The 23,442-nt window shown below is 34.4% G+C and overlaps 1 protein-coding gene across 2 annotated transcripts; it reads left to right on the forward strand.

The window, feature by feature from the left end:
- The first annotated feature begins 2,614 nt into the window (after positions 1–2,614).
- Positions 2,615–23,154, forward strand: LOC144847351 (popeye domain-containing protein 1-B-like). Of its 2 annotated transcripts, none has more exons than XM_078703647.1 (5): positions 2,615–3,548; positions 15,916–16,021; positions 16,917–17,271; positions 20,778–22,374; positions 22,459–23,154. In XM_078703647.1, exons 1-4 carry the CDS (start codon positions 3,067–3,069, stop codon positions 20,846–20,848), a joined length of 1,014 nt encoding a protein of 337 aa, XP_078559773.1. In that variant the 5' UTR covers positions 2,615–3,066; the 3' UTR covers positions 20,849–22,374; positions 22,459–23,154. The 2 variants fall into 2 exon arrangements, with proteins under 2 accessions (XP_078559773.1, XP_078559775.1); XM_078703649.1 differs by having other exon boundaries at positions 2,617–3,548; positions 16,917–17,353.
- The last annotated feature ends 288 nt before the right edge of the window (positions 23,155–23,442 follow it).

Below are 23,442 nucleotides of genomic sequence, written 5' to 3' on the forward strand. Positions count from 1 at the left end.
ATACTCAGGCTATACCACGGGTGGCCGATCTTATGTCATTAGGGCATAAATCGTTAGATCTCAATCATGAATAGTCCTGACGCTGATATACACAGTACTCGACAACTTCAATCAAGAACACACACAAGAAATAAAACAATATGTATTCATGCTGCCCATTCTAACCATATATATAGGCCTGGTAGAATTTTGTTGTTGCAAAATATCATTTTAAACGAAAACGTTCCTTTGTCTAGAACCTAACGGCAATTGTTTGTGATTCCCTCTGGAAGGAAAACGATACATATAGGCTAGTCTGGGTTCCAGAGTCTGACTTAATATTAGTAAAAAGATAGCGTTTCATACGTAAACTACTTCAGACAAACATCGAAAAGCCTCGAAAAATTACAGACTTGGGGCAAGTCTAATAGGCCTACGCTTAAAATTCTCAATAATTTGAAATCCAAATTGTATGAGTTAAGTTAGCTATTAGTTATTAGCTACATCACTGTATTTGTCCTTAACAATGAAGCGTGATACTTAGACTCTAGATTATGTTTCAGTTCTGTGATAAAACCTATGTAAAGTGTGTTGTTGACATAACCTAATGCAAAAGCGTTTGTCATAATCGGCCTACTCTCGTTTTGATAACGGTGACGCTAATTGCGTTATCTAATCCTTTATGGAAGATCTGCTTAGGTTGTATCTCATGGGTTTATTATGAATCTAATGTATACGACTATTCAATAAGATGACGTATTAATATCATATGTGTGTTTGATTATTCTTCATCTAAACATCGAATGCAAATACTATTAGCATATTATTAATTATTCATAATATTTTGTAATCAATCAAAAATTAAAATGTTAATGATTCGCTACATGAATATTACATTACATTCTTATCTCCATTTTCTTATAGTAGTCCAACAACTCTTTGAAATTAACACACCAAAAATTACTGATCAGCTCCGGTTGACCTGACCCCACAAATCAACTACGCCCTCCCGAAGCTCTTCAATAATCAAATAAATAAGATAAATATAGAATAATCAGAGAAGTTACCCTACCCTTCCTTCATTTCTCTCCTATAATTCAAGTCAATTTATGTAGTCAAATACATATATAACATACCTTGACATTTTAGACCTACTTTGCCAAAAAACTAAATGCTAAAACAGTGATTGTTGATATAATATTATAAAATGGTTAACATTTTGAAATTAGCCTACATAACAAAAAGCCGGGATTTAGATACGAATGCACAGTGATCACTAATTATTATAAACATGTTAAAATGCTGACAAGGTAGTAAAAAAACATCAAATGGGGAAAAAATACTGAATACTCATGCATTTTATCCGCCTGCTCCACGTGACAATAAACGATATGATATGTAATATATTATATTTCTCACGGAATGTTTGCATTTGCATAAATCATAAAACTGAATAAATTGATAAGATAAGGTCTTTTTTTTACCAGAGAAAAAAATCCTGAAAACCTGTTAAGGCAACACATCTGTTAAAGTAAAGTTAAAATTATTCATTGATTTTTTACTGCATAAAATATTAATATCTAGATATCATATAACTGTGTTAATTTTCTGTTTGTACAAATTATTCATATGTGTCTTGTGACAGGTAATTATATGAGGCGTCGGCGCTCCATATTCACGGTGTTATATTTAGAATGCTATCGATTGAATTGAAATGATTTAAAATGTTGGTGTTTGATTTTTACTGATTTATAGCTGTTTTTAAAAGCATTTTTTAAAGATATCGACTAAATCAAAATGTGTATATAATCGCAGGAACTAGGATGGAGAGTTTAACGAGTGCGCATGCGTTGGATAATTATCATTGTAATCAATATCATCTTAAGGAAATTCATTACAAAATATAATTTTATTTTATTCAATCAAAACAAATAGCGATATTACCGACACTTACAGGTTTGGCGCATATATATTAAATACGATTTGGCCCATATAAAATAAATTTGTGGTATTATTATTATCATCATTGTTTATTATCATTAGCTAAGATGCGTTAATGTATACTAGGCCTATGATGACTACACTACAATAATAATAAGTTGATTCTGTATATAAATCATATATAGTGATAGTGATGATAACTGTAATGACAATTATTAACATCATTAATTAATATTACGTGTATATTTCCCTTTAAAATGTAGGGCCTATACTAAATCACAAAATATATTTATTACCGCACGATTATATAGCACTGAAATCCTAACAATATCATAATTTCCCGTCACCACACTTCAGTTTGTGTAGCTGTCCTTCTCTCAGTCAGCGAATACACTCGCTGTAATAAGATGAATCGTGACGTCATCTCATACTTGTCATTCCATTCAGCCGAGGTTGTCGAAATTTTTATCAATAATAAATTTCGAAGGAACGAATATTCTATTACAGACACTATGTTATATGGTTTATGATAATATCAGCGAACGGGTTGTAAAGCGATTTTTTTTTTTGACGCGACCGATACGTTTGTATAATATATACAGTCTCTGTATAACACAGCAAGCTCTATATGCCTAGCTCGTCTTAAAATTAACATGCTTGAAAATTACAATACACTTCGACAGATGGTTCGCTGTATAGTGTACGTTGAAATATATGATTGTTTTCTGTACTCTGATAATCTCGCTACACGTAGAAAGTTTGGAAATTAACCGACTTAGACAATATTTACAGAGCTAAGACCCCCCAGGATGATGACTTTTAATTAATTAAAACAGCAATATCAGTTATACACACGGTTGTCATTTTGAGACATTTGTGTATTTTTTTTCATCGAGCAAAGAGGTATCTCAGTGGTATCTTCAACATTCATGTTAAAGTATAACATGATCATCATCACCATAATTTCACGCTGAGTTCGTTGCTACGGATACCTGGACTGTGCCTCTAATCATCAACGGGGTCATACCTACGAGAAAGAATCGACTGCAATCGTGAGAGGACGATATTAACACGGAGGATTTTTTTTTTAGTCACTGAAAGGGAATTTACTACAAGCCGTGTTTGCTGGACGTTGTAGTTAACGCGATGGCGGAGGATGAGATTCATTTGAATTCGCCGAAGGTGCCTTGTGAGGATTGGGATAAACAAAATTCCCTATTTCATTTAGGATGTTTTTGTCTTACTATAGGTTATTTGACTACCCCGAACATAGGAATTGCCAGGGCGTTATGGCTTCGCTGTTGCCTAGTTATCGGTTTGTTCTTCCACGTTTTATGGGCAGGTATGGTGCTATGTTGGTCCGACCTTTTTGCTTGGAGCTTAGTTTCATTCGTTATAAACATTCTGCAATTGGCCTATTTGGTTTTTATAACGAGGCCTATAAAACTAGATGAAGATATAATGGAACTACATGAAAAGTTCTTTAAACCGTTTCATATTTCGATTCAAAAATTTAAACGTATGTTAGATCACTATGGTGAACTTTACGAACTGGATGCTACTGGTCATTATGCACTTGAAGGTAAAACAAAAGCTGGGAACAAACTTGCAATTCTATCATCTGGCAGGTAAGAATCAACTAGAGTAAGAACCCCTCTATTAAGAGGGCACCTTATTAAGAAGAAACCTCTATTATGGGGGCAACCCTATTAAGGAGGACCTCTATTATGGGGGCACCCCTATTAAGGGGGAACCCCTATTAAGGGGGAACCTCTATTATGGGGGTACCCCTATTATGGGGGTACCCCTATTATGGGGGTACCTCTATTAAACCTCTATTATGGAGGGGGGGGGGAAACCCTATTAAGGGGAACCTCTATTATGGGGGCACCTCTATTAAAGGGGGAACCCTATTAAATAGACACTTCTATTAAAGCGATACCCATATTAATGAGCCACTTTCCCATGAAACGAACAACAGGGGGGTGGGGGATATATGCTTTATGTATTATATACACTGTTCGTACATTTTTCAGCCGATACTTGAAACTCTATATCTATTTATCAAGATCGTACTATAAGCAAATTCTATATAACACAGTGACATATCAGTGAAGCCTGTATATATCGGCCACATAAGCCTAACAACCTAAAAGCAACATGCTCCATATGTATTACAGAATTTGCCGATGATATCCATGCCATGTGTGGAGATAAAATACAAGAGTCTTGTGCATGTTTGTACTTTAATTCAAAATATTTTAATTTCTTGTATTGGTAAGGTAATTTAAATGAATTAAAAATACAACAAGTATGATTGATTATGAATGCATCCGCTATCTATTCATTTCGGCCTAATAATCATCGATTCTTCTTATATTCATTATTTCAATCGTTTCAATGCCCACATATATTTGCATAAATTAATTTTAAATAAGCATATATTGTATTCATTTTTTTTTTTGGTGTCTACTGGTCACGTATTTTTTAGACAGTTGGTAGAATTTTACCATATTTCCTAAATTTAACATCATAATTTTAGTAGTAAATATCATTATAATATTATGCACCGTACAGATAATATCTCACAAGTACTAACGTAAATAACACATGTTCCATAAGTTGCAATTCATCAACTTACGCCGGTGTTTGACTGTGATGTTACAATTATTTATGCATTATACATTACGCCGATAAGATGAACTTATTTTAACATTTATTAACAGATTATAAATAGGCCTAGTTGAGAGAGCTGTGTGTGAAATGAATGAATGTTTAATAATTGAGCACGGCTTCGTTTTATACCGATATTGCGCGTTCAGAATCATCATCATCGCGCGATCAATCAAAATATTGTTTGGTCAATAGACTCAATTAGTAGATAAGTTCTTCGGTACAGTTCGTCACATGGTCATTAATCTACCGGAGAGCAGAACTTGTTAAGTGCACCAGTCATCAATCAGACGACAAAATGCTTCCATCCGATGAAATGTTGATATTATTAGGATTTCTTTCTGTTATGTTCTGTCTAATATTCGCTAATGACAACAGCGCGTGTGTTTGTTGATGAGAAAAAAATCGTTTTGTATTATGAGGTTATATACTTAAATATTCTTTGTTTGAATGTCATCATTTTTATAAATTGATATTTAAAAATACCATTGGTATATTTTTATAATCGATTTATTAGTTTATGAACTCAAAAAGAAAATATTTGTCGTTGATGGCGCATGAATGATTACAAATTGAGGTAATGCATGCATTGTTCATGTTGACGTTGTTCTCAAATGTACTGATGTCATTAAGATGTTACTTACATTAAAGTCTATCAATAACATACTGTACATACAAATTATCGTAATGAAAGCAAATCAGCTACCAACAATTTACTTTACCATCATTACAATAACATTATTATCCCCATCATGATATCATCCTCTTCATCATTGCCACTGACAACAGAAAGTTGACGCGTCCGTAAAGTCACACCATTGTCAGCATTTCAACGCCTGCGTACTAAAACCAGACCATTGTCAGCATTTTAACGCGCGCGTCAACTTTCATTGTTAGCATTTTAACGCGCGCGTCAACTTCATTGTTAGCATTTGAACGCGCGCGTCAACTTTCATTGTTAGCATTTTAACGCGCGCGTGAACTTTTGTGTCCTTTTGCAATGTCATCGCATCGCATAGTAATGTTACTAATAGGCTTACGTTGTAAATACCGGTACTAATTTCAGTATGACTTTCAGCAAGTCCGTTTCCGTTCATTCAAAAAAAGCAAAAATAACGTGAATAATTTATCATACATAACTCACGGTGTACTGAAGCGATTACTCGTTTGACAGTTCGGAGGTCTAACTTTTAAAAAAAAGTTTAACTGAAAATTATACCTCTGTGGCGCGGCTACACTGACGTTATCTTACAGAATTATTAATTAGTATTGAGTGATCAACTGTGTCGACGGCTGATGAGAAACCCAGGCATATCATAACATGAATTATATTGGATTATGAAATAGAAGCAATTGGCTTAATACTTAAATGACCTACAAAGGCACGACATGAATACATGAGAAGGTAATATTACAGGCTTAGTAGCCTTTTTTGGGGCTATGACACGATTTGAACCCCCATCCCTGGAAAGTACGACTATAACAAGAAATACTGAAAAGGTTTGGACATGAGAACATTTTGTTGATGCCAACAGGATTGAACCCACGTCCCTGAGATAAATAAACACCACGTCCATCCTATAACTGCACCATTAACTGTTACCATTAACAAAAAATAATATTTTGAAGAGCTAAAACACTGATTTATTTTTTCGTTTTATAGAATCCCGTAAAAAACCTATTCATTATTGTAGCATAGCTGTTTTATTATTATTTAATTCAGAATTTAACTCTAGTAAATCAAATTTAGGCCAATCTACCAAAATCATATAATTGTATAAAAAGGCATAGGCCTACTATTATCTCTCTGTAACTCAGTCTAGGCCTACTAGTCTTATAGTATTTATTTATATGGAAACTTAAACATATCTATCTGTAACTCAGTGTAGGCCTACCAGTCTAGTATTTATATGGAAACTTAAACGTTTGCCTCCGGAGCTCGAGAGAACCTGACTTTACTATTTTAGTCAAGAGGGTGCTTAATGTTCTGAGCCATTATTGTGTAGTGTTTTCACAGCAAACAATGTTAGATCACGACATGTGTTAAAGAGTAGGCATACATATGGTGTTTGTTGATATCGCAGCTAACACAATATTTTCAAACTACTTAAATCGACTGTCATCTTTCTCATACATAATGGCTTTCTCTGACTAATTTTGGTTACATTATAATTATTCAATCATTTGCGGTTATTTAGTATCTAACTTATTGTAAGCGATTTGTATGATTGAAATTGTCATCTTATAACATTACGTCACATGCCAAAAGCCATGCATTAAAGTATTACATTTAATATCTCGGCTTTAATGTCAAATTGAAAGTTAATTTTACATACGTATGGAAGGCAAATGTCGTCATAAAACAATGGTTATACAGTATTGTTTAAAAATGTCTTTAACTTTTATAAATATCAATGATATATGTACCTATGTTGGCACGTCATCCTAATGTGCATTACGATGATAGCCTTTCATAAGTATTTCATTGGATTTAATTTCAAAGATATTGTTTAGCATAATCAATAAGTTATTTTTATCAAAAATAATTTCAAATGCGTTTGTTGAACTAATGAATAATTATGGTCAAAGTAAATGAATGAAACAAGTGAGAACGAAATCTTAGTTTCATTTTTCATAAATATCCGTGAAAAACTAAGAATGTTGCTTCGAGTACAAGAGAACACATCGAACTATACGTAATAAACTTTTATAAACGTTATTACTGGAAAGATACCCACCCCAGGGCTGATTTCCAAATTCAGTAGTTTAACACCGTACAATTCCAGTCATTTTGATACCCCTGTGTATAGAAAAGTTGCGAATATATCCACTATAGTTTTCCGCTATTTTGGATCCAAGATGGCGGATAGTTAAATATATGTGACTGATTGACTTGATTGATTGTTCCTCGGTGTTTCACACGTCAGATAAATCCTATTTAATCCGGATGCAATCGGATAAAAACAAAACAATCCTAATACTCCAATGTAAGAATTAGCAGTTAATGCAAACCAACTAAAAATGGAAAAACTATAAATTGTCAACGGATCGCGTACGTGCACACTGTAAACTAGATTGTAAGCGGTTCATAATTTCTGTAAATTAATCGACACTCGATGGTTCTGAAAAAATTGCATGTGATGAATAAATGCATTTTGCATTCAGTGCACTATGTAGCGTTCTAAAAAGATAAAGTTACTTCGGTAAACATCATGAGGCGCATACGTAAATACGGGGCGCCATTCGGGACATTACTAATGTGTGTAATTATATTTCGGACAGGGCATCAACAATTCTGATACAGACTAGTCTACCGTATTCTCATTAATAAACATCCATGTACACATAATCATAATGTCAGGTACAGAATTAATGTTGTTTTAACAGATAATTAAGTATTACTTATAATTTGTAGGCCTACTGAATTAGAGAGGTTGATTACAGTATATCTGTTATTACTTTTAAAATTGTTATATTTTTATGTATTGTGTGTGTAATTTAAGCATCAAGGAAAACAAATTTTATGTTCGTCTTGTTGTGGTCATGACAATTAAGTTTTATCTTATCTTATCCTACATTAATGTCCGAATAGAATTACGTCTATGGAGTACTCCATGGTTTATTACATGTTATTTTGAATAATTCGCAATGCTCCAAACTGCGCCCCGTACGTAAAGGCCTAGTTTTTAAACAACAAATCCAGACTTTTAAACACGTGGATAACTATAGTATTATTTTAATTTTAGCACAGGATACTAATATTAGATAGCTTTAGGGGACAATCGCTATAATGAATATATATAAACAAATATCGGTTTCCCGGATGTTATAATATAACTATAACTAAAGGATTTCTATATAATTATTTAAATTGGGTATTTAACCAGACTGAACAAATTGAACCGATTAATAAACGGAATGAATACATATTTTAGATTATAACACGGTCCCATATTATTATATTGCTAATAATTCTAATTCTTAATATGTTGAAATGTTGATGAATGCACAGACAGACCGTATTATAAATGTAGGCCTATCTATCAGTATTCTCAACATACATCGGGTTAGGTGTCATGTTTCTGACGAAAAAATTTATTCATATAATATTGAAATGCAAATTGATATTCATTGAAAAAGACACTTAAGAGTCACACGGAGAATTGAACCAACCCTGCGTTTATTCATGTAGCTTTTGGCCAATAATACCATTAATGTTCATTATGTTAACCCTATAATGTCAGTGCTTTTTATAGAACTAGAGCACATAAACATAATAATGATAGTTTCAAGTATTATGAATTTTGTTTTAAAGTTTTGTAGACTTACTATCTTATATTGAATGGTCGTTTTCAATACGGATAATGTCAGCCCATTTGTGTACTGCGTCATGTCTAAAGGTCTGTCTACACTATCAAATTAGTTTGACAACAAAAGTGTTTGTTTGTTTGTTTGTTTTATTGGTTTTTCCACACATTTTAAAATAATTTTTTTTTTTTTTTTTTTTTGTGATGTGCCCAAATATGGTAGTGATATGCCCAAATATAGTAGTGATATGACATCATCATGTCCATATATGACCACATCACATTTTTTTTGTCACATAAAGTTTGATAGTGTGGACAGAGCTTAACAACAAGAAACTGTGGCGTCGTTTCATGACAGAAAAAAAAGTTAAATGAGAAAATATAATTATTTCAATCACTTTGATACAACTTAACAAATCAAATTAGCCTTGTCTCACAGGCTGGCATTTTGCACACCATATCCAGGGCGTTGTTGCTATATCCACTAGGCCTACTGACCTGCAATGTTAAAGCTTGCAGCGCAAGTTAATTGACCAATCACACGCGATGGATTATTCGAACTGTCGCTTGTCATTGGTCAAATTTACTTAGTATTTTCGAAGAATATAACTATAAGCAGTTACAGCACTTAACTCATCAAAATTGTAAAAAAAATAAATGCGTTCATTGACTCTTTTAAAGAGACTTTTGAAAAAAAATGTTATAATCATCTGCGGCGCCATGTTCCATGAAGTGTTGAGTATAGTTACTCAGGTCTCGAATGCGTCGCATTAGTTTACAATGAGTAATTTTTAATATAAATGATAATTAATATTCCATAATTACATTTGTTTAGATAATTGCATATTCAATGTGCCACAATTAAACTTATTTCCAGGGTAAAGTTTAATAGTGGTTTGTTTAGCTTTTTAACGAGCTAGCGTTTTACTGTTCATGGTATACGGTAAGCTTTAAGTTAAGTTATGTGCAAATTCATGTTATTAGTGACGAGGATTTGCTTAGGTATAAAGCTGACGTGAGCCTGTGAGGGGTGTTTGTTTGTGTTCGGAGTGATAAGCATTATTCCCAGGATAGGCGGCCAGTACATCAGTGGGAATCCTACCCAGATGACATTAGGATACAGGCTTCAATTCAAAAGATTCGAACTTGCAAACCTGAATTGAAACTGTCATGTTTAAAGCAGTCTAAAGCTCTGTATACACTATCAAACTAGTTTAACAAATAAAGTGTGATGCGCCCAAATATGGGCACATCACATTTGTTTGTCACACAGTTTGATAGTGTAGACAGAGCTTAAGCCTGGGTCAGGAGTTATACACCTTCATGGTCTATGCAGACTGCAAGAATAGGCAGTTACTATAGCACCGCGTGTAATATTCGTGCAACTCGCAAGGATCGTTAATTGCATGAAACATCATGGCCATAAATGCATAGGTCTACTCGCGAAGCTCTCGAATTTTTACGCGAGTATCCCGCGTGCCGATATATAGGCCTAGTAGTAAAGTTTTCAACAATACCCCAGGCACATTGCGTTTATTACAATTGATAAATTAACTAAATTTAATGGTTTTGTATGAATAATGTCATGCCAGCATTGCATACTGTTATAAGTATACGATTTATCACTCTGTCTTCATAAACTTACACTGGATTTTGGCTTCGATATTTCGAAAACCATTAAATAAATCATGGCAGTCAGGCAGCAAATTAAACATGACCAATAAAGACGTTAATGAAGATCCCTTAAGCATAGTATGAGATATGCAAAAGCCATGTTGTATATAAAACTGGAAAACATTATAACTTAAACACAGATTAAATTAGATAGTGACATTTCACGGGCTACAATATCCAGTCCATGGGTTCTGTGCATTTACTCCGGCAATGAAATGGCTGCTGTTAAGTCATAACTAACTCGTTTGTTCTATATTTTGGTATTTCATAATTGGAAGTGGCTTTATAACATACAAATGCGTAGATTCAGTTAAATAAGAAAGATACCCTGAAGTAAGCAAATGGGTACATAAACTATCGCTTGCAGAAACCGTTAATGTGTCTTAAATGTATATCTTATGGATATGTATAGGTCTTCTTAATTATAAAACGGAATATGAGCTACAGAAACTGCGCATGCACGCGACAAAACTGGAATAAACGTCGGTAATAATGAGAGAATCGATGAGTTACAACATGAATCTCCACTACTGTGGATTTTCAACTCTCCTTTGATATACAGACGCCAACGATTTGATCACTTGACTTCTGTTTTGTATGTTGTTCAAGTCATTCAATCTACCCGATACGAACCTACTGAACGATATAATAAAAGTATTTAATACAGCTAGACTCGTTTTTAGATGACTTGCAATAGTCAGCTAGATTCTATCTAGTGACAGCTACAGGGACTGCAGTAGAACCCGTCCTTTGTGACACCTCATTTAGTGGACATTCCTATTAAGGAAACATGAAACGAATGGGGGAAATGTAATTATGTTTAACACTTACGGCCAACGTTGGAACAGCACTATACTTACTCATTTTGTACGACGAACGCGCAACATACAATATTCATATAAATAATTCATTTCGGAGTTCAGAAGGTGAACACATTAATAAAAATCAATATTTCATTTATTGTCTGCAATAATATTCATAATTGAATTGAAATTAGAAAACATGTCATTTTATACATTATTTATAATGCTTATCTGTTAATTATTTTTATGCAATAAAGTTTCTAGCCGATCTCTCGGCCTACATTGAAGGATTAACGAAAACATTAAGTACGGTATTAATAACACCGCAATTCTCGACAATTCTATAAATCGTTCAATTTCCAGATAGCATTGAATAACTTAAAAAAACATCAACCTATCCTTATGTAAAAATCATCAAACTGGCATAATGTGTAGAATTAAATTCGGTTGTAACATTAATCTCGACCCATTTTCCTTTTCTTTAAAACACCCACACATAATCACACGATAGTGCATGTTAATGATATTTTCAACATTTGCAGTATTTTTCTGTTTTTTGAGGAAAATATTTGAAGAACCATGGATTTTTTAAGCTCTGTTAACTCTCAAACTAAAAAGTGTGATGTGCCCAAATATGGTATAGTGATATTCCAAATATGGTAGTGATATGACATCATCATGTCCATATATGGGCACATAACATTTGTTGTCACATAAAGTTTGATAGAGTTGACCAAGCTTTACGGTTTTCAATATTTCAAAATGTATTGTTTTTAAGATCCTTTGGTTCAATTGTTTTTAATTGATTTTAATCTAAACAATTCGTTATTTTAAGAAATTAAGCGGAACTCGGCCGTGTGTTGCGTCGCCAACCTCGTTTGAACAAGCATACATGTATTAGTAATAGCTATACCAAAAACAATCGAAACATTCAACTTTATCCTTTTCTTAATATGTTCTCATTTATCTGCAATTTCAACTCTATGTCTTCTTTAAAGTGTACTTTAGCCTACAGTGCATTCTTGAAATCTCAAGCACGGTCAATGCAGCAATGGTGAACCATGTTGGCAGGTGAAGCCCTGTCATGTCTTGTAACTCAACACTGACATATCGATACTTATCCATGTATCTGTCAAGAGTTACATATGTAAATTCGAAAAATATTTGGCTCTGGACATGAGAATGTTCATTATCATTATCGTATTATACTGACAATTACTATCATAATGCTTGGCTCTTAAAAGTTTTGTGCTCAGATACCGTAGTTTGTTTTTAAATTACGATATATACAGCATTAAAAAATGACGTATACCGTAGTTTACACACGCACGTCATTATTCAGTGCCTGTATACACGTCACTACCCCATTCGGTGACGTGTCGATACCAATACGTTTAGAGTCGCGATAAACGTCGGAACATATCGACCCGTCGTTACTAGGGTCGCACCCACTCCGGTCACAAAGATGGGTCATGAAATGTTTTTTTAAATAAAAGTTCAGTTAGGCCTAAATTGTATTCGCTACGGTGGTAATTTAAAATAAAAACCTACAATATTTTTGTTTAAAATACATGATCCTATAAACTATATCTGAAAACGTCGACTAGCAAGTTTCTCCCTTTATACGATGTCGCATTTGCATAGACCTATTATTTATTTTATATGTCTGCTAATGACAATCAATAAATGATATTCCTGCTTGAATACATAATTAGTGCTCGCAGCATAAGATGGTATGCTACGCATGTCATTACCCATTTCTAAATCTTTAGGCTGTCTCTGGGCGCACATGATTCAGAGACCATACAACCGATATGAGATCAAACGTGTACAAATAATTATGTAGATATGATAATTTCTTTCCACAGAGATTGTATTATGCATGTGAAATATTAAATTGTATGAAATTGATAATTACAATTCGAAAAAGCAATTAGTATAAGACTAATCAGTAAGCCATGATGTGAAGAAATGATTTCCAAATATGGAAAGCTTCTTTTGGCGCGGTTCTCTCTTGCTGGGCAGACAACCAGGTGCTATGGCTCGAATAGCAGACGAAAACAAGCATGGAACACTTTAAAACACAAAAGTACAAGAGAACGCCATGTGTGCACCTCGTTGTTACAGCATCCAAGTAGATATTGTGTTAACAGCAGTAATGTAAACCCATTGAGAGCGGCCAGTCATTATACTAATTTAGCTTGTTAAGCACTCTCGAGGCTATATTTTGTAAAACACCAAACATTAATTAATCGATAAAACGAATAATTAATTCAGCTGTTGGGTACTCATGTCATTTAATAGGATTAAGCTGTGTGATACTATAGTAATGTATAAGGCACGATGTAATTTCAGTCCAAACAAGCGCTTCTTTTTATAATGATCTTTGAGATAATAATTTCCTTGGTTACATACACGTTTGTTTTAACATTTTACATCTGTTACCATGTGTATACAATATTTAATGTGAAATACTAATGTGTTTGGGATGATATAATGGGCGAGATTAACTAGCAACAACCCCAAGGCGAAACAATCAATTTGGCGCGCAAGTTCAACAGTTGATAACAATGATACAGCTTTTTATACGCGCGCGTTAACTTTGTGTTTGTCGTACGTACGCGCGTTTGAAAAGTGATCAAAATAAAATTTACGCGAATAGGCCTACAGTTTAACGTTAACAACTACGCCAAGATAATTTTATGTAGAAAATGTTAATTTATATTTGCTAGGATATTGATTAAGTATTAAAATAATAACAATATGCAGATATAAAAACAAAAAGGCTAGGACTCACATGGCTACATTTTAGTATGAAGGCGGGAGAATAACCTCAAGCTTTAACGTGTTTTGTGAGTTCAAGCATGCTACAAGTCCAATCTTAAAAATAGATAAATGTAATTTAGTTCGGAACTATAAAAGAATTAGAAATCTCTATAGAGTTTAGGCTGATGGATTTGTAAGGACTTAAGTCATAAGCCAATGAGTTGTATCATGAAAGGACTACATGGTTGTATGAATAGGACATGAAGTTCAAAAGTGGAAGGCTGGAAATGTACATGAATAAATGTATATGTAACAAAACATTAACGCAAACGTTTTCTATTACAAAAACCACACTTAAGTCAAAGTATAATACGCTTGATTTAGAGCGCATTACCATGTAGCCTATAGCATGTTTAAATACGCCTAGGTTTAAAGTAAAGTGGATAATAGCACATATACACATACACAATACAGATACACACATAACAACCTGGCATTGAAACAATATTCATTTCAACAATTTACCAATTAGGCATTTGGTGAAAAAGAGTGCTAATTAACCATTCTCAATTAAAATGAGATAAAATATAGTTTTACTGCTTGTGCTGTACGTTTTCGAACGACGTTAGGCCTATTTGTGAAAAATACTAATATAACACAAAAAGCTGTATGCAGTGGACAGGTGTTTAATTATAATAAATCTTTTTGAAATGACATATCTGGATAATCATTATGAAATCTAGGCCTTATATAACAATAATGAAAATGTAATGAATTCGAATTACATAAATGTTTTAGGTACAGTTAGACTTGCTCCAAGTCTGTTGTTATTGTCTTTTTTTTTTTCACCAATCGGTATAAAACCACAGTTTACGAGCTCAAGTAGTATACGTATGAAACGCCATATATGCAAAAATGTTGATCTTTTTACTAATATTAAGTCAAAACTACGTCTAGAGCCTAGACTAGGTCTAGCCGTAACACAAGATTCTATAAGCGTACTACATTTCAAATAATATATACTTTTGTATAACCATCATTATGTCATCCACAACCATCAGTGTGTGTAACCTTAACACAGTTGTACAGTTTTATAAGAATAATAGTAGGCCTATGTTTCCACAATAATTCTTGTTTCATCAATCCTCGTTAGCCGGCAAATGTTCGTTTACTACCGAATATATTTGACATCGTCTGTGATTTATTTGAAGTTGAGGCACGACAACATACCATGGGGAGTTGAAATTAATGCACAAGTCACTAATTTACCTAATTAAGGCGTCATAAAGTGTCACAGTTTGGTTCAGTAATTCTATACGCACAGTAGATCAATAGTAGTGTATGACAGACCAACTTCGACAAAATGAAGATTGTACAGAGGACACAATCGATCCATAGAGAATCCTAACTTATTTCTCCATGATCCACCTAAGCAAGTCTACACTAGCAAACTTTACCAAACATTTGCTTGCAAACTTCCACCGTTTTGGAAAAGTTCTTTAAAACAACAGTCTATGTTATTGTGATTTTGATTATACATTCAGCAAAATCTATATGGAACCACCTCCCCCCTTTAGTAAATCTTTCACCCAATTTTTACTCATCTAAGATTAATTTAAAAAATCAATTATTTAGCAAATTTCAGGATAAAATGCGCCTTTAATCATCTTTTTGGAATTGGCGCTATATAAATGTTTGATTATTATCAGTAAACATTCCTTGATTTAAATTTATTGTTTGGTTGCTAAATCGAAATACTACTTTTATTTCAGAATGTGCGTGACTCATGGAGATGTATTTCTACACTATATAAGACCTGGCCAGTTCGTAGATTCACCGGAATGGTTAGCAACTGACGGAACTAAACGGACATTTCAGGTAAAAAGCTGAATCTCTACACACTAGCCAATTTAAATTATTTGCAAAATTAAACGAACTACGAGTTTGGCATGATAGTTTATACAAAGTTTGCTAGTGTAGACTAGATGATAAATGACGGCAAGCTGCATAAGCCTAGTTTGCAGAAGGTAGTAGGTAGGTGTACCTTTTTTACAAGTGACTGGGGGGGGGCGGGGGGGGGGGGGTTGCTGACTTTTGCGAACTCAGCAAATCAAGTAACATACGTTTGGTACTTAGCAATCGCGATCCTTCAAACAGTGGGAAAAACTCAGAGAACAAAAGTTCGATAAAGTTTGCTAGTGTACACTAGGATTAAGCTCTGTCTACACTAGCAAACTGTATGTAAAAAAAGATGTGCCTATATATGGAAATATCACTACCATACTTGGGCACATCGCACTGTTTTGGTCAAACTATAGTTTGAGTCTAGACAGAGCTTAATTTTGTCAACTGACGGCTTTGGAACACTTTCCTTGATAAACTTGGAGTTTGCGAACAAAGTTTGCTAGTGTCTACATTAGCAAACTTTGTAAACTCAGATTTCGGCAAAAATTGTTAGTGTATACCAATTGACAAAACTTCGTCAAGTTGCAGGAACTAGTTTGCAAAAGTTACGCCGTACCTTCTTGGCAAACTAGTATGCTGATGTTTGTGAACCAGGATGGTGTTATCATGTAGATGACAAAATAAGCCTAGTCTTGCAGTTTACAAACAGAAGTTTGATCAAGGTTCCTAGTAAAAAGGCAAACGTCTGTGTAGATAGTATTAAATAACCTCTCTAAACAGTGGCAAGCTACACAATTTAAACAAACTGACTGGGAAGGAACATGGTTGTTATGATGCACGATGCTTGATAGTTCTTTTCTTTTTCTAGGTAACTATTACTGCTGACGAAGACTGTCGATACGTCCAGTGGTCAAGAAGAAAGTTAGAATCCTTCCTTAAAAGAGAACCTTTCATGAAAGTGGTTCTGCAGACTTGTGTTGGTAAAGATGTATCTCAGAAGTTGTACGCCATCAGTCAGGGCGAAAAACGGATGCCAAATACCACACTCCGATCACCTTGTTCACTGGAAGAGCAAGACGATGTGGAATGGATGAACGAGGATACTGGGCTGCTACGTCACAAATGGGAGCCAGTAGTAGACGATGATGACGAATTCAGACGTGATAGTGATCAAAGTGCAGCTTCGGCGGTCAACATTCGACAGAGCATCGCATCAGGAAGAGGTGTTGAGTCTACAAACGATGATGGCGCACATCGCACTGCATAGCCGTTCCCATTTTTCACCGCATGTATATTCATTGCATGGTAACAGGTTCACTTGTGTACACAAGAGTGTGATGCATGTATACTTAAGGGTTGCCAAAGGGGGAACTACTTGGCATGGTCACTCGCGTAAACTATCAAATTGTCGGCCCCATTTCACACAACGGCAATTGTTAATCGTACCGTGCGCCAAACAAAACCTTATCTCGACGCAAATAGGCTTTAGACCAACATAGCATTTCTCAAAATATGCAAATTAGGTAAAACTTTACGCTAAAGCTTTTGTTCTTCTAGGACGTCCCACTAAGACGCAACGCAAAGACGTAAACCGCAACGACGTAAGACGCAACGCAAGCGAATTGACCAATCAAAAAAGCGATGGATTATTCGAATATCCTTGCGTTTCGCCCTAGTGGAACCAAGCTTAAGCGCAAATCATCACATCGTGTTGCGTTTCGTTCTAGTGGGAAACAAGCTTAAGCGCAAATCATCACATCGTGTTGCGTTTCGTTCTAGTGGGAAACAAGCTTAAGCGCAAATCATCACATCGTGTTGCGTTTCGTTCTAGTGGGAAACAAGCTTAAGCGCAAATCATCACATCGTGTTGCGTTTCGTACTAGTGGGAAACAAGCTTAAGCGCAAATCATCACATCGTGTTGCGTTTCGTACTAGTGGGAAACAAGCTTAAGCGCAAATCATCACATCGTGTTGCGTTTCGTTCTAGTGGGAAACAAGCTTAAGCGCAAATCATCACATCGTGTTGCGTTTCGTTCTAGTGGGAAACAGGCTTAAGCGCAAATCATCACATCGTGTTGCGTTTCGTTCTAGTGGGAAACAAGCTTAAGCGCAAATCATCACATCGTGTTGCGTTTCGTTCTAGTGGGAAACAAGCTTAAGCGCAAATCATCACATTGTGTTGCGTTTCGTTCTAGTGGGAAACAAGCTTAAGCGCAAATCATCACATTGTGTTGCGTTTCGTTCTAGTGGGAAACAAGCTTAAGCGCAAATCATCACATCGTGTTGCGTTTCGTTCTAGTGGGAAACAAGCTTAAGCGCAAATCATCACATTGTGTTGCGTTTCGTTCTAGTGGGAAACAAGCTTAAGCGCAAATCATCACATCGTGTTGCGTTTCGTTCTAGTGGGAAACAAGCTTAAGCGCAAATCATCACATCGTGTTGCGTTTCGTTCTAGTGGGAACCAAGCTTAAGCGCAAATCATCACATCGTGTTGCGTTTCGTTCTAGTGGGAAACAAGCTTAAGCGCAAATCATCACATCGTGTTGCGTTTCGTTCTAGTGGGAAACAGGCTTAAGCGCAAATCATCACATCGTGTTGCGTTTCGTTCTAGTGGGAAACAAGCTTAAGCGCAAATCATCACATCGTGTTGCGTTTCGTACTAGTGGGAAACAAGCTTAAGCGCAAATCATCACATCGTGTTGCGTTTCGTTCTAGTGGGAAACAAGCTTTTAACTTTCTTTCGGGTTTTTCTTACAATAAACTGACTGCCCGTCAACTGGTTCAATACAAAATGATTGAAACAATAATCACGTAGAGTTCTGTATTTCTGATTCAACATTTTCTTATGAATTGGACTCTGTCAGAATTGATATTGTGTGTTCATGCCTCGAGGCATGAATGTTCTATATTCCGAACATATATAATTATCGTCCCACAGACAGTACATTTTGATGACTTTCCATGACGTTGAAAGCAACATGTAATACATTAATGCAGATGAGAGCACGCACGAGCGGTCACGCGTAAATGATTGCGCATTTTCGGCAAAATATGTATTAGTCGTCACATGACCAAACTTAATTATGCATTGCTACGATCTACGGCAGCTATTCAAGGAGACACATTCGGGACTCCGCAAACGTGTCCCTTTAATTGAAGTGTCCTCTGAATAAGGGTTGGCCGTATTATGGTATATCCTGAGTGTTGTCCAAAAGAGGAAGGCGGGGTTATACTGTAGCACGACGTCATCGCGTACCGACAAATAATCATCCATGCGTATTACCCAAAATGTTAGATTTTTATGCATACAAGCGTGTTAAACTTACAGCTACGATAAAACCCCGACGATCCCTCATCGTGACTTACACGAACATCGATTCCACTATATATAATAAGCCATATATATTAATAAATGCTGCTATGCAATCAATAAAGGTAATATTACCAGCTACAAATAATTCGATATAAAATATTTCAAATATCGAATTATTTGGCTTACACGGATTTTTTTAAACTATTTCAGCATGCACAAATACATGTGACATTTAAAAATCGATACATTCCTAATTGTGAAGTAACGGTAAATATTTTACCATATTTAATAATTCATTTTTCTGACCTTATTGCCTTATTGTGTATTCATAAACGAGTTTGTTTATACGAACGCAATGATATTTAGGTTATCTTGTTGAAATTTGAATACAAGGATGTAATTACTATAATTCAGTGTCACGGTCCATATGGAAAATACCATAAAGTACACAATTCAAATACTGAAAACCATATGGTTCTGTTATATTTCTAGGTTTAATGCCATTGGTCATGCCCAATAGATTGTTCCGTATTAAATTGTACCACGGTACAAAAGCGTAACGAATAATTATACACATTAAATTGCGCTGTGACACCTTCTGCGACTACCCCAAATTCGGAGATTAGCATCAATAATGCTACATGTATGAATTGTATTATATCATATTATTTTATCGTTCACGATTCCAGCAAAATTCGCGTTGTAATTGTAAATGTAAAAAAACATTTTCTATACATTCTGCACTTTATGTTAGTGTACACAGGTTATATTTTAAACGTTTCAACCCGCCTTTTCCTACTTTATTTTGTAGTGCACGTTTTAGATTGTAATGAAATGTATACATTTCACATAAAGTCGTATCGTGTAAATACATTCGCCATCATGCCGTCGTCCTTTTCTAAGACCTTTATTCACGTCCCGCGCACGCACACCGTCATTATTACCCACCGATTCGCATTCTATTCATCCTGACACGTGCTTGAAACACAACCCCTACCCCTCCCTCGTTTGTAAATGAGCCTATACAAAATAAAAGTTCCACTATTTTCTTTCCAATGTTCAACACAATACAAATGTTAAGATTGTGTATATCGCAGTTACGGTATATACAATTCATATTTATTATCACAATATTCTAATATACTTGGCACTTGGCAGATTTTATCGAGTTGGATATGATTTGGCAAAGGTCTTTACTAGTTTATTAATGCCACGAAGTCTTAAAGATTTTCTTTGTGGACCTACACGTAACTAATGTTAACCATTGCCAATTCTAGATCACTCGCCATACCCTCTTATAGGATCACTGTCAATCTCAACTGTTATAACACATCTTTCAAAGTTTTCGATCCAACACATCAAATCGTATAAAAAGACTCCGTATTTCTAAACATTCATTTCGTCTTATTTTTATAGGTGAAATTTTGGCTAGAAATCACGTGATGACACCATTTGGAAGTTTTTCCGAACATGTAACATCTGTGTAATCAGACGATAACTCATGGTCATTGCTACATCAGAAAATGCCGCCAAAAAAGAGAAAAGGATCTTTCTTGAAAAGTCACCAGTAAGGACGCGCTGGTGTGAAACTATGGGTTCATTTCTGTTAAGAAAACCAACGGACGAAAACAGTTATGATTCCAGATGACAGTCGGTCTGTCCGGCCGTCTAGTTCTAAGTTGTACAGATTTTTGAATGAATTTGAGATTTTGTGGATTGCCGAAACGTGTATGTATTTAATTTGTAGCCACGAGTAAAGTATGACGGTGAAACCGATAAATCAGCTACCTAAACCAGCTAGACATGACATGATATATTTATCATTATCAAAGATTTATTCATCAACATTTTGATTTATATTTTTTGCCATTTTTTAAAGCAAAAACCACATTTTAAACTTTTATTTAGAATTTGTGTGACATTGGTATCGATTAGATTAAAGTTTATATATTTTTATTTTCAATTTATTTATAAACTCAATTATTTCTCTATATATTAAGCAAACGAGGTTCACAAATAAAGCATTCCATTTTCTTGAGTTCGTTTGGTAAAAGTTCAGTTACAAATAGTTACTTGAGAATAATACCGGTAAAAGTTAACTATTTTGTGAATGAATGAATAATTCAAAAAGACATGTCGGCGTTTTACCTCTCTTAAACTTCCCTAGCTACATTGTTTTTAAAACCCCAACTCTTGTCTAGGCCGAATCGACACACCCGGAAATCGTCATCGTAAAAATAAATTATTCATTCATGTTTAAGAATTTCCAAATAATATATAATAAAAATGGTTGTTTTTTTTATGATAATAAACAATCCTTACATTGGACAAGAAATACATGGTGTAACTCCACTTCAAATTATGTTATAGCCCCCTAAGCTACTGTAATTTGGGCGTATACTATAATACAGTAATTTCAATATAAGGAACGCACTCCTCCTATGCAATATTTTCTTGTATATCTATAGTGTAAAATTCGATCAAACTATAATATTCAAATTCATGTTAAAGGGATACGGATGCAATGTACAATTTTAAAAGTTATATCCTAACATATTTAGCATGAATATCATAATATAAACTTACACTTATGATTATTAATTAAATTATATAAAGCAATAACAATATGGAAACTGTATATTTACTAAATATTTAAGACATTTATTCTCCTATAACTGTCACTCTGGGTTTATTTATATTTTTTGTTGCTTTTTAAAAATATTTAAAGATCTATTTGCGATGCAGTGATTGTTGTGATAACTGTCTTGTTACGTCATACGTAAAATGTATTATTCTCTATACATAAATGCAGTATAAGAACCACTATTAGGGGACATCTTTGGGACCCAAAAAAGTGTCACCTTAAAAAGGGGTGTTCCCTGAAGTCTTAGTGTTAAAACACATATTATCATTTCCTTTAAGGGGAAAATGTCCACCTAATAAGGGTGTTCCCTGAATAGGGGTTGGCTGTAGTGTTAAAACATATATTGCCCCTCATTCGATTCACAAGAAAGTGTCACATTAAAAAGGGTGTTCCCTGAATAAGTTGGGTTTAGTGTTAAAACATATATTGTCCCTCATTTGCTTAAGGAAAAAGTGTCCCCCTAATAGGGGTTTCTGCTGAATAGGGGTTGGGTTTAGTGTTAAAACATATATTGTCCCTCATTTGCTTAAGAGGAAAGTGTCCCCCTAATAGGGGGTTCCGCTGAATAGGGGTGTACCTGTTCTATTGTACAATAGTTATACCATTAATATTATGTAACATTTTACACATTCGTACCATTAATATTGTTTCAGCATTTCAAATGAACAACTTTTATTTTCTAATTCTGTTAATTATTCTGTATTCTTTTCGTGTCGTGTTTTCATCATAAATACACTCACAACTTTTGATTTTATTTTAGTGGATAGAGTGAACTGACATTATAAGTGTGCATTATATTTTGTCATTATAAATGATTTTTAACAAAAATAAAAACTGTATCTCTTGACCAATCCGTGTAAATTCCTATTTAAAAAATCTTCAAAGCCTAACTAATAGGATACGCTGATAACGGTATTAAAATACGAGGTATTTAAATACAATACTATAATAGTGTACAATCAGCCATGGGTAACGTAACTACTTACGTAATATTTAATGTAAATTAACGGTTATTTATAATTCTAGATCATAAAGTCATTATTACTACATTTTTTATAAGCAACGTAATACATATTTACTACTATAACAAATATGCTGTTTTTATCATTAATGTTAATAAATTCAATACAGGAACTGGTTTGTAATCGATTTTATCTTTCATTACTTTTGAGTTGTCCATTTTTCAAAATAAATATTAAGTAGCGTGGGCTTAGAAAAGTATTTTAGATGTAGAGGAAATTAAATATATAAAGCTCTCTTTACACTATCAAACTATCAAAAAAAGTGTGATGTTCCCAAATATGGTAGTGATATGACATCAGCGTGTCCATTCAAATATGGGCACATCACATTTGTTTGTCACATAAAGATTGATAGTGTAGATGGAGCCTTTTTTTAAATTTCATACGCATCCAACAGCGAAGTAACTCGCCAATT

Source organism: Antedon bifida, chromosome 7 (genome assembly GCF_963402885.1).
Source record: "Antedon bifida chromosome 7, ecAntBifi1.1, whole genome shotgun sequence".
Taxonomy (NCBI): Eukaryota; Metazoa; Echinodermata; class Crinoidea; order Comatulida; family Antedonidae; genus Antedon; species Antedon bifida.